This window comes from Pituophis catenifer, unplaced genomic scaffold (genome assembly GCF_029215685.1).
Source record: "Pituophis catenifer annectens isolate HBS135680 unplaced genomic scaffold, rPitCat1.0.hap2 SCAF_8, whole genome shotgun sequence".
Classification (NCBI taxonomy): domain Eukaryota; kingdom Metazoa; phylum Chordata; class Lepidosauria; order Squamata; family Colubridae; genus Pituophis; species Pituophis catenifer.
Genome location: NW_027256888.1, coordinates 3,795,674 through 3,811,162, shown reverse-complemented (window position 1 = coordinate 3,811,162; position 15,489 = coordinate 3,795,674). Strand labels below are relative to the sequence as shown.

At 42.6% G+C, this 15,489-nt stretch overlaps 1 protein-coding gene across 1 annotated transcript in view; it reads left to right on the top strand.

The window, feature by feature from the left end:
- Nucleotides 1-15,489, top strand: part of LIMCH1 (LIM and calponin homology domains 1) — a 184,840-nt gene that overhangs the window by 155,890 nt on the left and 13,461 nt on the right. The window contains exons 15-19 of the mRNA XM_070948930.1: nucleotides 6,065-6,194; nucleotides 9,444-9,601; nucleotides 10,508-10,916; nucleotides 11,887-12,111; nucleotides 13,376-13,474. Coding sequence (XP_070805031.1) covers nucleotides 6,065-6,194; nucleotides 9,444-9,601; nucleotides 10,508-10,916; nucleotides 11,887-12,111; nucleotides 13,376-13,474 — 1,021 coding nt within the window. The remainder of the gene's footprint in view (nucleotides 1-6,064; nucleotides 6,195-9,443; nucleotides 9,602-10,507; nucleotides 10,917-11,886; nucleotides 12,112-13,375; nucleotides 13,475-15,489) is intronic.

Below are 15,489 nucleotides of genomic sequence, written 5' to 3'. Positions count from 1 at the left end.
TGGTCTGGATAGCTCAGCAGACTAATGCATTGTAATTTAACTCCAGCTGTCTGCAATTAATAAGTTTGAATCTCTCCAAGGCTCAAGGTTGACTCAGCCTTCCATCCTTTCTAAGGTAGGTAAATTGAGGACCCAGTTTGTGGGGGCAATAAGCTGACTTTGTATAAAATATACAAAAGGATGAAGGCTATTGCTTAACGCATTGTAAGCCGCCCTGAGTCTCCGGAGAAGGGCGGCATATAAATCAAATTAAAAAAACAACAAAAAACTAAGATATTTCATAGCTATAATTCAAGAATCCACGGTCTGGTTCTCTTCATGGAAAACCTTCATAGTTTGACAGAAATCAGGCGTGGAGTAGAAACGGACAACATAATCTGACCCATCACCTCATTTGTCTTGGATTTTTGGCCTTTTGATTATCCATATTTGATAAGATACAGTTATATACAGGTAGTCTTCCACTTACGACCATAATCGAGCCCAGAATTTATGTTGCTAAGTGAGAAATTTGTCAAGTGACTCTTTTGGCCCAATTTTACGACCTTCCTTCCTACAATCGTTAAGCGAATCATAAGCAGTGGTAGGTTTCAAAAACTTTTACTACCGGTTCTGTGGGTGTGGCTTTGGTGGGCGTGGCAGGGGAAGGATACTGTAAAATCTCCATTCCCACCCCACTCCAGGGGAACAATACTGCAAAATCCCCATTTCCTCCCAATCAGCTGGGACTCCGGAGGCAGAGAATAGATGGGGGCTAGGCCAGTCAGAATTTTTACTACCAGTTCTCTGAACTACTCAAAATTTCTACTACTGGTTCTCCAGAACTGGTCAGAACTTGCTGAAACCCACTTCTGGTCATAAGTGTGAAAAACGGTCATAAATCACTTTTTTAGTGCCGTTGTAACTTCTAACAAACTGTTGTAAGTCAAGGATTACCTATATTTCTCTGTATATTTATTCAGGCAGCACCAGAAATTCTGACGGGCAAATACATTCTTTTTAGCAAAGACATTCAAAGCAAGAATGAATATCCAATACTAAAATGATAAGAATCATTTTTTAAAATGATTCTTCTCCTCCTGGAAAATGCACATGGAGGAATAACACTTACCTACATCTTGTAAAATAATTGCTATCCAAACTTACTAAACAGCAAATCTGTTTGGATACGTCAGAAACGGATTGCTTTTACATTGGTATTAATTTTATGCTGATTTAAGTTCATGATTTCTTATATTGAAGACGGAATCATTGCTACGTAGCCTTCTAGCAGATTTTTTTTTCCTGCTAATAAGACCAATTCCTTAAAAAGAATTATTTTTCTTAAAGCAGTTTAGCTCCGTCCTGTAGCCAAACCCCAAAATAGTTTTATAGAGACAAGTCCTTTTTGTGCATTTCCACATCAAAAGCCGCTGATAATGCTTACATTTTTGCATTGGAATCACATTTTAAAAATAACTGGGTTTTTTTTTTTTTTCCCTGAACTGGAATGTTAAATAAATAATTGTGGCAGTTATCCATGCTGACTGGAAGCAAGAAAATGATAATCATCCTTTTAGTCTGTCTCCAAAAATCTTTTTTTTTTAAATTGAAACCATTCTTAATTTTGTTCATGGTCTCTATTCTGATTTTGTGCTGAGTTTCATTAGGAGATCAATGGACATATTTAACGCTGACTTTGAGAAAACCGCACGTCTGCAGATTTGTAATATCATAAGAGTTTATTAGAGGTAATTGGCAATTTTTTTCATTAAATCCAGTGATTTTAAAAGTCTGCCGTTTGACCTAATGCAGTGCAGTACGTATGACTTAAGAATCCGATGGAAATAAAACTTTTCTGGAAAGCGACTGAAATTAGAGGCAGTCTTTTCACATTTTACTTTCCAGATGCTATAACACAAGTAGCCCTCGATTTACAACAGTTTCATTTAGTGACCGTTTGAAGCTACGACGGCGCTGAAAAATTTGACTTATGACCGTTTTTCACACTTACGACCGTTGCAGCATTCTCATGGTCGTGTGATCAAAATTCAGTCACCTGGCGACTGCTTCGTATTTATGACGGTTGCAGTGTCCCCGGGGTCATGCGATCCCCTTTTGCGACCTCCGTACAAGTGATATTGATGGCGAAGCCAGATTTGCTTAACAACGGTTTTACTGACTTAACGACTGCAGCAGGGTTGAAATGGTACCGGTTCGCACCGGTTTGGGCGAATTGGTAATTAAAAAAAGCTAGTTTCATCCGAACCGGTATTTCCAATGATCAGCTGTACCGCATGATTTATAGTGAATCTAAATCACGCAGCACATCTGTTCTGCCCCTCGCTGTTCTACTTACCTTCTTAAGCCTCCTTTTTCCGCATGAAGTGCACATTTGGCGCGCACTGCACATGCGCCGGTAGCGAACCGGTGGCAAACTGTGCAGTATTTCAGCACTGGATTGCAGTGATTCACTTAACAGTGGCAAGGAAGGTCGTAAAATGGGGCAAAGCCCACTTAACAACTGTCTCCCTTAGCAACAGAAATCTGGGGCTCAATTGTGGTCATAAGTCAAGGATTTACTTGTACTTTACCTGTATTTTTGGTCAAAACTGACTTAAGTATGGCAGATTAGTTAGAGTAACTGCATAACCCATTCCACAGGATTTTTAGAGTAGCAAGGGTGTGTACATGAAAGCGATTGAGAGTAGTTACGAATAAATACAGTCAACACACAGATACACTGAGTTGTGTTTACTTTCAGGAAATAGTAAGGCACAGTCAATAAACAGTCCGGGTCATACACATATAAAGCAGGAGATAGTCAAAACGACAGCCCAGGGATAATCCAATAACAAAGTCTTCTTACCAGTCGTCATAGTCATTCACAATAAACAGTTCTTCTGGAGTTGCAAACAGTAGCATACAGAGATATCAGAGAGCAAAGAAAAACAAACCATGTTTCTAGCGCCCTCTTAAGGACATTGGCTACAGAGCTAACCAATCAGGACACAGTATGATGCAATACAGCAGTCTTAAAGCTACATTGATGGTTTATATATGGCCAACCCAACAAGTTAGATGATAGTCATTTCCTAACACAAGGCCATGTCACTTCAACCAGTCCAAAATAGCAATCTTACAGCTCTTTGTTTCTCCCCACAATATTTAGTTGGGTAAAAAATGGGATGCCATTACAGTATATCACATATTTTGTACAGCTAAAATTTTGCTAGAAGGAAAGGTAGAGGAAGGACTCCTATAATTTGTATTTCCATCCTTCCATTTATATCTTGGTGTCTTTTTTTTTTTTTGTATCCTGTTTCTGTGGCTGTAATTGACACGCACTACTATAGACAAAATCTGTCATTGCTGTATCAATTAATCAATTGAATTCCTGATGCAGATGACATGTAAGTTGTTCAGGGGGAAAAAAAGTCCAACCTTTATTGAATATGGATGCTTAACAGGCATTGATATATATATTTTTTGAGGCTGTTTTCTTTATAGCTGGCTTCCTCTTTACAGCGAAATGGGTATTTTTATTTAATAAAGTTTTAGATAGAAAGAAGGAGCTAAGGACCTTGATTATTAAATAGGCATCGACAGGAAAGATTAATGGGGCTGGTATTTTAATGCACCAGCTCCTGCTAGTGTCTGGAACGGAAACTTCTACAAGCATCCTAACAAAAAGATTTAATTCAATGTATTCCATCTCTTGGCATTTCAGTATTATTTCTCTTCCTGCCTTCCGTTCATCAACAGACAGTAGTAATTAAGGCAACAAAATACTCCTCTAAATAATGCCAAAATGCAGGTCCTCACAACCTTAGCCATCGCGGATGTGAGGTGGGAAGGGAGACCGCTATTTTTAGCAGGAGGTCCATTTTCTTTGGAATACGAAATTTTGTCTTGAAGGAATGGAATGGAATAGAATAGAATTAAATGGCAAAAAAGGTGGAAATTCCACACAGCGATAAAATGATCTCTGCATGGTATTTGGTCCATTTCACTAGAGCTGTTTCAGTTCACGGAAGGATGACAGGCGAAATGGACGTGCTTATAAAATTAACCTGCCTTTTTACCCCAAAAAAAAAATAAAAGCAGCCAGAAATCCAATCTATATGTACCAGTCCTGAAAAACCATCAGCTGCATACGGTGTCTTTGACTTGTTTTCTCTGTGCTATCTTTGCAATATAATCTTTTTTTATCTTGCTTAACGTTCATAATCAGCTTCTTGGCTTCATCGTGCAAGAGAAATTGTCATAGAATAGAGAAATTGCTCATTGTTTTATTATGTGTTAATATGTCTCAATGTTTTCCAGGATCTGCTTCTTAACAAAATATAACAAAAACAATATTTCTGCATGTGCATTCAACAGAGATGGCTACCACAGCTTACTCACTGCTGGCATTTTAACCTAAAACACTAGCTGTTACGTCCTTCTCAACTGTCTCTATTTAGTGTCTCTATATAGTGTCATTTCAAGTATTTCAGAAATCGAAACCGGGAACCCAGTTCCATATCCCAAAGCTGCTGTTCAAAAAACAGCTGGACTTTTGCATTAGGAAACTTTTTAGACATCGAAAACTAGAAATTCTGGCTTAAAGTCCGTTATTTACGGACAGGCAACGAAGTCACACGGACTTCTTAGCAGGGTTCAGCATTGCCTGCGTAGTTCCAGGTTACCCCTGCAGAGCAGAGGTGGGTTTCAGCAGGTTCTGACCAGTTCTGGAGAACCGGTAGTGGAAATTTTGAGTGGTTCGGAGAACTGGTAGTAAAAATTCTGATTGGCCCCGCCCCCATCTATTCTCTGCCTCCCGAGACCCAGCTGATCGGGAGGAAATGGGGATTTTGCAGTAACCTTCCTCTGGAGTGAAGTGGGAATGGAGATTTTACAGTATCCTTCCCCTGGAGTGGGGTGGGAATGGAGATTTTACAGTAACCTTCCCCTGGAGTGGGGTGGGAATGGAGATTTTACAGTATCCTTCCCCTGGAGTGGGGTGGGAATTGAGATTTTACAGTAACCTTCCCCTGGAGTGGGGTGGGAATGGAGATTTTACAATATCCTTCCCCTGGAATGGGGTAGGAATGGAGATTTTACAGTATCCTTCCCCTGCCATGCCCACTAAGCCACGCCCACCAAGCCACACCCACAGAACCGGTAGTAAAAAAATTTGAAACCCACCACTGCTGCAGAGGTGAAGAATTGATAGCACTATCATTGAACTTCTAACTGAGGAGGCCTTCTAAATTTAGAAATAAATCTTCAGGAAAGTTTGAAAAACACCGGTACGGGCAACAGGGGTTTTGACATTTTTCAACCCAAAAGAGAAGGGACAGTTGAGAAATTTAACAAGGTTATCTATAGAAGATTGTGCCGAATTCATGCCATCACGCTGAGCAAAATAAAAAATAGCTTTGGACATGCTTCGGTTTGGCTTAAGCGGCCAACTTGCACGTATGTGATTAGTATGGCTGCTTCTGGGCACTTCCACTTAAAACAGGGGTGTGGGGAACCTTGACATGTGGACTTCGACTCCCAGAATTCCCGAGCTGGCTCCGGAATTCTGGGAGTTGAAGTCCACAAGTCGTAAAAGGACCATGGTTTCCACATCCCTGCCTTCGAACCCGAGTCTCGCGTATTAAAATGGCCGGCTCAGGAATTCTGGGAGTTGAAGTCCACAAGTCACAAAAGGACCATGGTTTCCACATCCCTGCCTTCGAACCTGAGTCTCGCGTATTAAAATGGCCAGCTCAGGAATTCTGGGAGTTGAAGTCCACAAGTCGTAAAAGGACCATGGTTTCCCAATCTCTGCCTTCGAACCCAAGTCTCGCGTATTAAAATGGCCGGCTCAGGAATTCTGGGAGTTGAAGTCCACAAGTCAGAAAAGGGCCATGCTTTTCCCAACCCTGGCATAAGGAAATCTCTGATTCTTAGATGTCTGGCCGAAGGCATCTTAAGCTAAGGGACTTCACAGCTTTCCATGGAAGCAGAGCCATTGTCCTGCAGCCCCCTCCTGTGGCTGAAATCTTCAGAATCCGCTGTTGACAAACTTCCTTTCCTTTCCTTTCCTTTCTAGGAGCGTAAGCATGTTCGACATGAGATGCCCAGACGAGGGCACTGTCAATCAGCCTCACAGTAAAGATCGCCATGAAAAGTTTCAGATCATTCACAATCAGCTGAAGGAAGACGAGGATCAATGGCAAGATGTGAGTAGTGGGGTCCGTAGTAGTACTATGACAGGCTGAGCTACCATGTTTCTCCCAAAATAAGACAGAGTCTAATATTAATTTTTGCTCCAAAAAAAAAAATTATGGCTTATTTTCCAGTTAGGTCTTATTTTGGGGGGAAATACAGTATAAAAGCCTCTGTCTGGTTGACGATCTTAACTGGGGCTTATTCTTGGGGTAGGGCCAGTGGTGGGTTGCCCCCGGTTCGCACCAGTTCTATAGAACCGGTAGTAAAACCGGCGGGAGGCTCCACCCACCGACGTCACCAAAATGCTTCTGCGCTTGCGCAGAATAGCACATGCGCGGCCCCGTTGCGAACCGGTAGTAAAGGTAAGTAGAACCCACTCCTGGGTAGGGCTTATACAGGGATGAAATCCAGCAGGTTCTGACAGGTTCTGGAGAACCGGTAGCAGAAATTTTGAGCAGTTCAGAGAACCGGTAGCGGAAATTTTAAGTAGTTTGGAGAACCAGGAAATACCACCTCTGGCTAGCTCCGGAGTGGGATGGGAATGGAGATTTTGCAATGTCCTTCCCCCAGGGGTGGGAATGGAGATTTTGCAGTATCCTTCCCCCAGGAGTGGGGTGGGAATGGAGATTTTGCAGTATCCTTCCCCTGCCACGCCCACCAAGCCATGCCCACAGAACCGCTAGTAAAAAAAAAAATTGGATTTCACCAGTGGGCTTATATTACGAGCATCCTGAAAAATCATGCTAGGGCTTATTTTCCGGTTGGGTCTTATTTTCGGGAAAACAGGGCAGTTGCTATCATAGAACTTTTGCAAACCACATTTAAGTTACAGGCACAAATAAATAATAGACTCAAGATGTGTGAAATGTGAATAGCACTTTACAAGGCCTTGGTAAGGGCCACACTTACCACAATATTTGCATCCAGTTTTGGTCGCCACGTTGTTAAAAAAAAGATGTTGAGACTCTGGAAAGAGTGCAGAGAAGAGCAAGAAAGAGGATTAGGGGCCTGGAGGATAAAATATACGAAGAACGGTTGCAGGAATTGGGTGTGTCTAGTTTAATGAAAAGAAGGATTAAGGATGACATGATAGCAGTTTTCCAATATTGGAAGACGAAGGGAGCAGCCTATTCTCCAAAGCACCTGAAGGCAGGACAAGAAGCAACGGATGGAAACTCATCAAGGAGGGAGAAGCAACCTCAAAATAAGGAGAAATTGCTTCTTGTTCTACCCTCAGGTAGAATAGTTTGACTCCCTCTTCTTTGTGGCAGCCCCTCAAATATTGGAAGACTGCTATCATGTCTCCCCTAGTCCTTCATTAAACTAGACATACCCAGTTTCTGCAACCGTTCTTCATATGTTTTAGCCTCCAGTCCCCGAATCCTCTTTGTCGCTGTTCTCTGCACTCTTTCTAGAGTCCCAAGATCTTTTTCACATCGTGGCGACCAAAACTGGATGCCATATTCCAAGCGTGGCCTTACCAAGGCCTTATAAAGTGGTATTAACACTTCACGTGGTCTTGATTCTATCCTTCTGTTAATGCAACCTAGGATTGCATTCGCTTTTTTGGCAGCTATTACATTACACAATTAAATCTGAGACGCCCGGAAAGCGTGCAAAGAAGAGCAACGAAGATAATAAAAGATCTGGAGACTAAATGTTACGATGAACAATTGGGACAGCTAGAAGTATGTCTAGCATATCAAGAGAGAAGGATCCGGGAGACACAATAACTGTCTTCCAATATTTGAAGGGTTGCCACAGAGAAAAGAGGGTTGACTTATTCTCCAAAGCACCTGAGGACAGGACAAGAAACCATGAGTAGAAGCTTGTCAAAGGGACTTAGTTCCAACTTGAAAGTAAGGAGGAATTTGACAGGACAGTTAATCAGTGGAGCAGCTTGCCTCCTAAAGTTATGGGTGCTCCATCACTATAGGTGTTCAAAAATAGACTAGACCACCGTTTGACCAGGATGGTATAAGGACTCCTGCCACTGAGGTCTCTTCCGGCCCTGTATATGCTATGTTTTTACATTTTTAACTGGGAATTATAGGAGGAGAATTGTGTTAGCTTGTGGCAGACCAGATTTTTTTTTAAAAAAAACTCAGATTACACTTTTTAAGACTAACACAACATATTATAAGTGATAGCTATCATGAGTTCATCAGACGTTTGACTCAGGGGTGAAATGCTCCCGGTTCGGACCGGATCGCCCGATCCGGTAGCGATGGAGGTGGATGGTTCGGAGAAACGGTACCAAAAATCCCTGCCCCCCCTCCCCATGCCCAGCTGAGCCGCGCGATCATCAGAGGCTTTTTTTTAACTTTTAAAAGCATTTTTTCTACAACCTCTTCGGCCGAAAAAATGCTTTTAAAAGTAAAAAAAAAAAAGCCTCTGATGATCAGGCAACTCAGCTTGGATCGTCAGAGGCATTTAAAAGAAAAAAAAACCCTTTTTTTCTTTTAAATATCTCTGACGATCCAAGCTGAGTTGCCTGATCGTCAGAGGCATTTAAAAGAAATTTTAAACAAATTTTACATTTCACCACTGGTTTGACTTCTGCCGAGTTCGTGCACAAGAAGGAAACAATGTGAAAATGCTTGACCGCAGCCTTCTTCTATTTATTTATTTTTTTAATTTGACAGTTTGACCCTAACCCTATTCTATTTACACACACACACACACACACACACACACACTGCCAGGCAGGGGTGGGCTTCAAAAATTTTAGCAAAGGGTTCTCTCCCTGGTTGCTGGGTGGGTGTGGCCATGGTGGATGTGGCCTAGTCAGCCTCCTGCACCACGGAGGGCGGAGCGATTTTGCCCTCCCTGGGCTCCGGAGGCTTTCCTTGAGCCTCTGGGAAGGTGAAAATGACCTCCCCAGGCTCCGGAGGCCCTCCGGAGGCCCTCTGCAGGTCAAAAACAGGCCCATTTCTGGCCTTCTCGAATTTCGCCCTACCCGAGCCTCTGTACGCACTCTGTACTTACCTGCATCCAAAACGGGCCGTGTGGGGACTCCTGGGAGGGGAGGGGAGGGGTGGGCGGGGCCAGCCAGGAGTGGGATTTGGGGGTTTCTCCAAACTGCACCGAATCTTAACTAGAGGTTCTCCCGAAACTCTGCGTACCCCAAGCAGGCCACTCGTGCCGCCAGGCCACCAAGTTTGAAAAGGTTGGGAAGCTCAGAGTTAGCCTTATAACTACCTGCTCTGTAAAATCTTCATACTTGGGTGTTTCCTCTCCACCCTGTGATTTTAATGTAGGATTTAGCCCGGTGGAAAAACCGTCGGAGGAGCGCTTCTCAGGATTTGCTGAAAAAGGAAGCCGAGAGGAAAAAGATGGAGCAGTTACTCACTGGAGGAGAGGGAAGCAATGAGAGACGGAAGAGCATCAAGACGTACCGAGAGATTGTGGAGGAGAAGTACGTAGCCTTAAGGAAACCAAGGCTGGTTGCAGAAGGCCCACCAGGTCATAATAAGGGTTGGGTTGAGTGTATGAATGAGCCCAGGCAATCCTGGCTAAAAAAAATGATGGTCCGGGAATCAATAGAAAAGAATATTTGTAGCTCAGGGTTGAGCTGTGAGGTTCTTGGTGCTCTCTGAGCTTGGTGATTTTCTTGCAAACGTTTCACGACCCAACCTTGGGAACATCCTCAGAGCAAACCCTTACTCCCCTATAGCACTGATGAGGTTACCTAGTTGGGTAACACAACGTTTGCAAGAAAACAACCCAGCTCAGAGAGCACCAAGGACCCCACAGTCTGGACATATTTGCCTTGTGACCAAAAGGTCATGACATGTGACAATTCCATGTTTATAAAACATATTATTACCCCCACACTTCCTGGGGGCTGGGGAGGACAAAAATGAGATGCGTGTGGGATTCGGGAGGCTAAAAACGGAACGCGCAGAGGGTTTGGGAGGCCTGCAGAGTGCTCCTGGGGCCCGGGGAGGACAAAAACTGGACACGCGGAGGCCAAAAACTATTTTTTTTTCTTGTTTTCCTCTTCAAAATCTAGCTGCGTCTTATAGTCCGAAAAATATGGTAGTTGCCCACTCATTGTCCAGATGTATCGCTCTGCAATCTTCTCCCAAAGCTGCTTTTCCATAGGCAAACTGGACTTCCTTTGTTTTTCTTTCAAAACGTTTCTTCGGTTCTCAGAAGGGTGGAAGCTTCTTGGATGAGGAGCGAGATGTTCTCAAAGGAAAACCAAGGAAGTCCCGTTGGCTTTTTTGAAAAGAAGAGCTTTTGGGACGACCCTGAGCTGGATGGTTGAGGAGCGTCAGTAAACATTCCGCCATCTTGTTTCCGTTACTTTCAAAAACAGAGAGAAGCGTGAAAGAGAACTTCACGAAGCCTACAAGAATGCCAGATCTCAAGAAGAGGCAGATAGGATACTCCAGCATTACATCGAGAGGTTCACCATTAGCGAAGCTGTCCTTGAACGCTTGGAGATGCCAAAACTTTTGGAAAGAAGCCATTCTGTTGAGCCAAATTCATCCTCCCCATCCAAGGACCCTAACCCCCTCCGATATTTACGGCAGCAGTCACTCCCAGCCCCAAAATTCACTGCCAAGTTTGAAGCCACCATCATCCCCACCGATGGATCAGAGGCCAGCACGTCCACCGGCTCCCCCTCCTCAAGAAGACCCTCAGGCTCCATGGCTATGCCTCTGATGACGCCCAAGCCTTACTCCCAGCCGAAGGATACCCAAGAGATTTTGAGAAACTTCAAGGTGGGTTAAGATATGAAAAGAAGAAGGCCCCCAGCGAGATGGGCAGCATGCAAGTTTAGGGAGATAGGGATGGATGGATGGATGGATGGATGGACGGACAATAGGTAGATAGATAGATGAGACAGATAATGGATGGATAGATGGATGGATGGATGGATGGACGGACAATAGATAGATAGATAGATAGATGAGATAGATGATGGATGGATAGATGGATGGATGGATGGAGACAGACAGATGATAGATGAGACAGATAATGGATGGATAGATGGATGGATGGATAGATGGATGGATGGACGGACGGACGGACAATAGATAGATAGATGAGATAGATGAGATAGATGATGGATGGATAGATGGATGGATGGATGGAGACAGATGATAGATGAGATAGATGATGGATGGACAGATAGACAGGTGAAAGATGATGGATGATGGACATACACATAGACAGATGGAACATGATGGATTAGATGGATGGGTGGGTGGGTGGATGGACAGATATAATAGATGATAGATAGATGAGATAGTTGATGGGTGGACGGACGGATGGATGGATGGATAGACAGAGACAGACAGATGAGAGATGAGATAGATGATGAATGGACAGATAGACAGGTGAAAAGGATGGATGGATGGATAGATGGATGGATAGATGGATGGACATACAGATAGACAGATGAGAGATGATGGATGGGATGGATGGATGGATGGACAGAGAGACAGACAGATGATAGATGAGATAGATGATGGATGGATGGATGGACGGACAGATGGATGGATGGATGGACAGACAGACAAGTGATAGATGAGATAAATGATGGATGGATGGACAGATGGACCAACAGTTATAGATGAGATATAGAGAGGGCAATTTTGTAGTCCTAACCATTTTCCTTCTCATTAGAACTAACCCAAGATGGCCTCCGAGCCTAATAATTCTCATCTGCTTTTGGGTTTCGAAATGCAGGTGGATGGAAAGATCTCCGTGAACGGAGAAGCGAGCAACGGCGTGGAAGACGAGCCAGACAAGGACTGCTCAGCCTTTCTCTTTGAACCTTCCCCCAGCCTTTCCACCAAGTCTGACCGCGTGGTCGAATCGCAGGGGGGATCCACGGAAGGAAGCGCGGATTCCGCCACTCCCGAGCTGGTTCAGAAGAGCTTAATCGAACACGGTGTACACAGAGAGCAAGTTGTAAGGGCCAGATACTTGGGTTAGCAGGAGCCAGGTGGGGGAAGATAAATGGTTCTCCAAGTATTTGTAAACTTAGGCCTCTGGGTAGTTGACTTCTAACTATCAGTTTATTGTTTGAAGTCAATACAGGTAATTATTTAATTTAATTTAATTTAATTTAATTTAATTTAATTTAATAAAATTTAATTTAATTAATTTAATTTAATTTAATTTAATTTAATTTAATTTAATTTAATTATTTAATTTAATTTATTTAATTTAATTATTTAATTTAATTTAATTTAATTTAATTAATTTAATTTAATTTAATTAATTTATTTAATTTAATTTAATTTAATTTAATTTAATTATTTAATTTAATTTAATTTAATTTAATTTAATTTAATTAATTTAATTTAATTTAATTAATTTATTTAATTTAATTTAATTTAATTATTTAATTTAATTTAATTTAATTTAATTTAATTTATTTAATTTAATTTAATTTAATTTAATTTAATTTAATTTAATTTAATTTAATTTAATTATTTAATTTAAGTTATCGAATTTCTATGCCACCCAACTCCCAAGGGACTCTGGGTGGCTTACAACAAAAATAATACAACAAAGAACATAGGAAAATTATTTAAAAAAAACATCATAAAAACATTTTTTAAAAAAAACATTAAAAGCCCATGCATACCATTCATGGTCGGATCTTGCAAGATTGCAACAACAAGATCAACGGCCCCAGGCCTGCCGGAAGTCCTCGATGTATGACCGCAATTGAGCCCAGAATTCCTGCTGCTAAGCGAAACATTTGTTAAGTGCCCCATTTTATGACCTTTCCTGCCACAATTGTTAAGCGAATCACTGCAATTGTTCAGTTAGTAACACGGTTGTTAAATTTAATCTGGTTTCCCCCCTTGACCACGAGGATCTTGCGATGGTCATAAGGGTAAAAAAATGGACATAATTCACTTTTCCCAGTGCCGTCGTAACTTTGAACAGTCACTAAACAAGCTGTTGTAAGTCAAGGACTTACCTGCAGGTGTTTGGCCTAACAAAGCAACCCTTGAAAAAAAATTTAAAACCTTCGTTAATTTGCGATCTTACTTTACCGCAAATTGCTTTCTTTAAATCGAAATGCCAAGTTACTGAATCCTAAAAGCATATTCAAACGGTAGAGAGTCATTTGATTGTGGCAGGATAGAAGCAGAATAAATGAATGAATACATTTCTTTGGCTTCTGCTTTAACCATGAATTCAATACTTTTTTCTGCAGGACTCCTTCACGGAAGAAGCTGAACCAGCCCGCCGAAAAGAGAGAACTGAATCGGAAGAAACGTTTCTGGGTAGGATTTTCCAAATGGGCCTTTTTAAAGTATTTATTGTTAATTTATTAATCATATTTTTATGCTGCCCACTCTCTAAGGACTCTGGGCGGCTTACAACAATCAACAGTGTACTAAATAGTATATTTCCCCCAACAATCTGGGTCCTCATTTTACCCACCTCGGAAGGATGGAAGGCTGAGTCAACCTTGAGCCGGTGAGATTTGATCTGCTGAACTAGCAGTCAGCTGAAGTAGCTGCAGCACTGCACTCTAACCACTGTGCCACCCCGGCTCTTACAGTAAAGTACAGTAAACACTCCTGTTTACTCAGCTCAGGGTTGAACTGTGGGGGCTTTGGGGTCCTCCAAGCTTGGTGGCTTTCCTGCAGACGTTTCATTACCCAAGTTGGTCACGTCATCAATCATCAGAGGTAGAAGGGAGTGGGTTTTGTGGAGAGGAGGAGGGAGGAAGAAGAAGGAAGAAGAAGAGGAGGAGAAGGAAGAGAAGAAGAAGGAGGAGGAAGATGAAAGAGGAAGGAGAAGAAGAGGAGGAGAAGAAGAAGAAGAAAGAGGAGGAAGAAGGTGATAGGAAAACTAAATTAAACTAAACCAAACTAAATTAAAACAAATTCCTCATAACACAAATTCGTCAGTCTAATCACCAACCTTGGTATAATTAGGCAGGCTTCTCTTGGCAAAAGTTCAGAAGCAGAAGACGTCGACAAGTGCAGCAAGACAAGAATAAGTCTATCAACGTTGTTTTCTGACAAAGAGCCCAAGAGCCGTTGCTGGTCTTTTAAGCCTTATGGGAGGGGCCAAACATCTCCTGGCCTTACATCCGAGTCTTCCTCTTTGCTGTAGCTGCTCTTGCCTTCTGGCAGCTCTTCTCATACGTGCACTAGGAACAGGCTCCTCCTGTTCCTCTGCCTCTCTACTGTCAGCCTCTGGAGGCTCTGGAGTCCGCGCATCACTCCCCAATGGCCCTGGCCCCATCTCTGCCTCCGACACAGAGCCCTCATCCGGGCCTTCCCCAGCCTCCAGGACTGGCCCCTGTTCTTCCTCAGCCTCCTCACTGTCCGACTCCTCTGCCAGCTCCTCAGGCTGCTGACGGACCACAACAGACAGGTTCTGGAGAACCGGTAGTGGAAATTTTGAGTAGTTCGGAGACCCGGGGGTAGCAGAAATTTTGAGTAGTTCGGAGACCCGGGTAGCAGAAATTTTGAGTAGTTCGGAGATCCGGTAGCGGAAATTTTGAGTAGTTTGGAGATCCGGTAGTGGAAATTTTGAGTAGTTCGGAGACCCGGTAGTGGAAATTTTGAGTAGTTTGGAGAACCAGTAGTGGAAATTTTGAGTAGTTCGGAGAACCGGCAAATACCACCTCTGGCTGGTCCCAGAGTGGGGAGGGAATGGGGATTTTGCAATATCCTTCCCCAGAAGTGGGGAAGGAATGGAGATTTTGCAGTATCCTTCCCCTGCCACGCCCACCAAGCCACGCCCACCAAGCCATGCCCACCGAAACGGTAGTAAAAAAAAAATTGAATTTCACCACTGTGCTAAACCCAAATAAGGTTGGATTAAGCTCCTCTCTGCTTAAAACTATCCTCATCTTACTTCTCGGTCATGCAAGGAAATTAAAGAAATCCTTTCCTCCAGATCAAACAGAAGTAGTAACGCAAGTTAGGAGTAGAATTTCCGTTGCTAAAGAAGTCGCGCTCGATTTTTTTTCCCCTCCCGTCAGACAAGCGGGAGAAAAGAAACACCCGCGAATTCTCAGCAGCTTTGGATATGAATCGTGGGTATCCCTCAATTAAGAAATCCCTAGAAAGTAATTAACTAACTGCACGATTCGAGATGTAGTTATTTGCTTCTAAATTAATAATAAGGGGGTAGGCAAAAACATGCCCGCTTCGTTTTATAGTTTGCAATTTTCACCGCTGTAGTTAACACAGCTTGATGCAGGAAAAACGTTCAAGAAGAATTATTTTCTCCTGACGTGAAAGCAGGCGGGCTGTTTTTTCTGTAGCTAGTGCCCACGATGCACTTTTTTTTTTTTAAATTAACCTT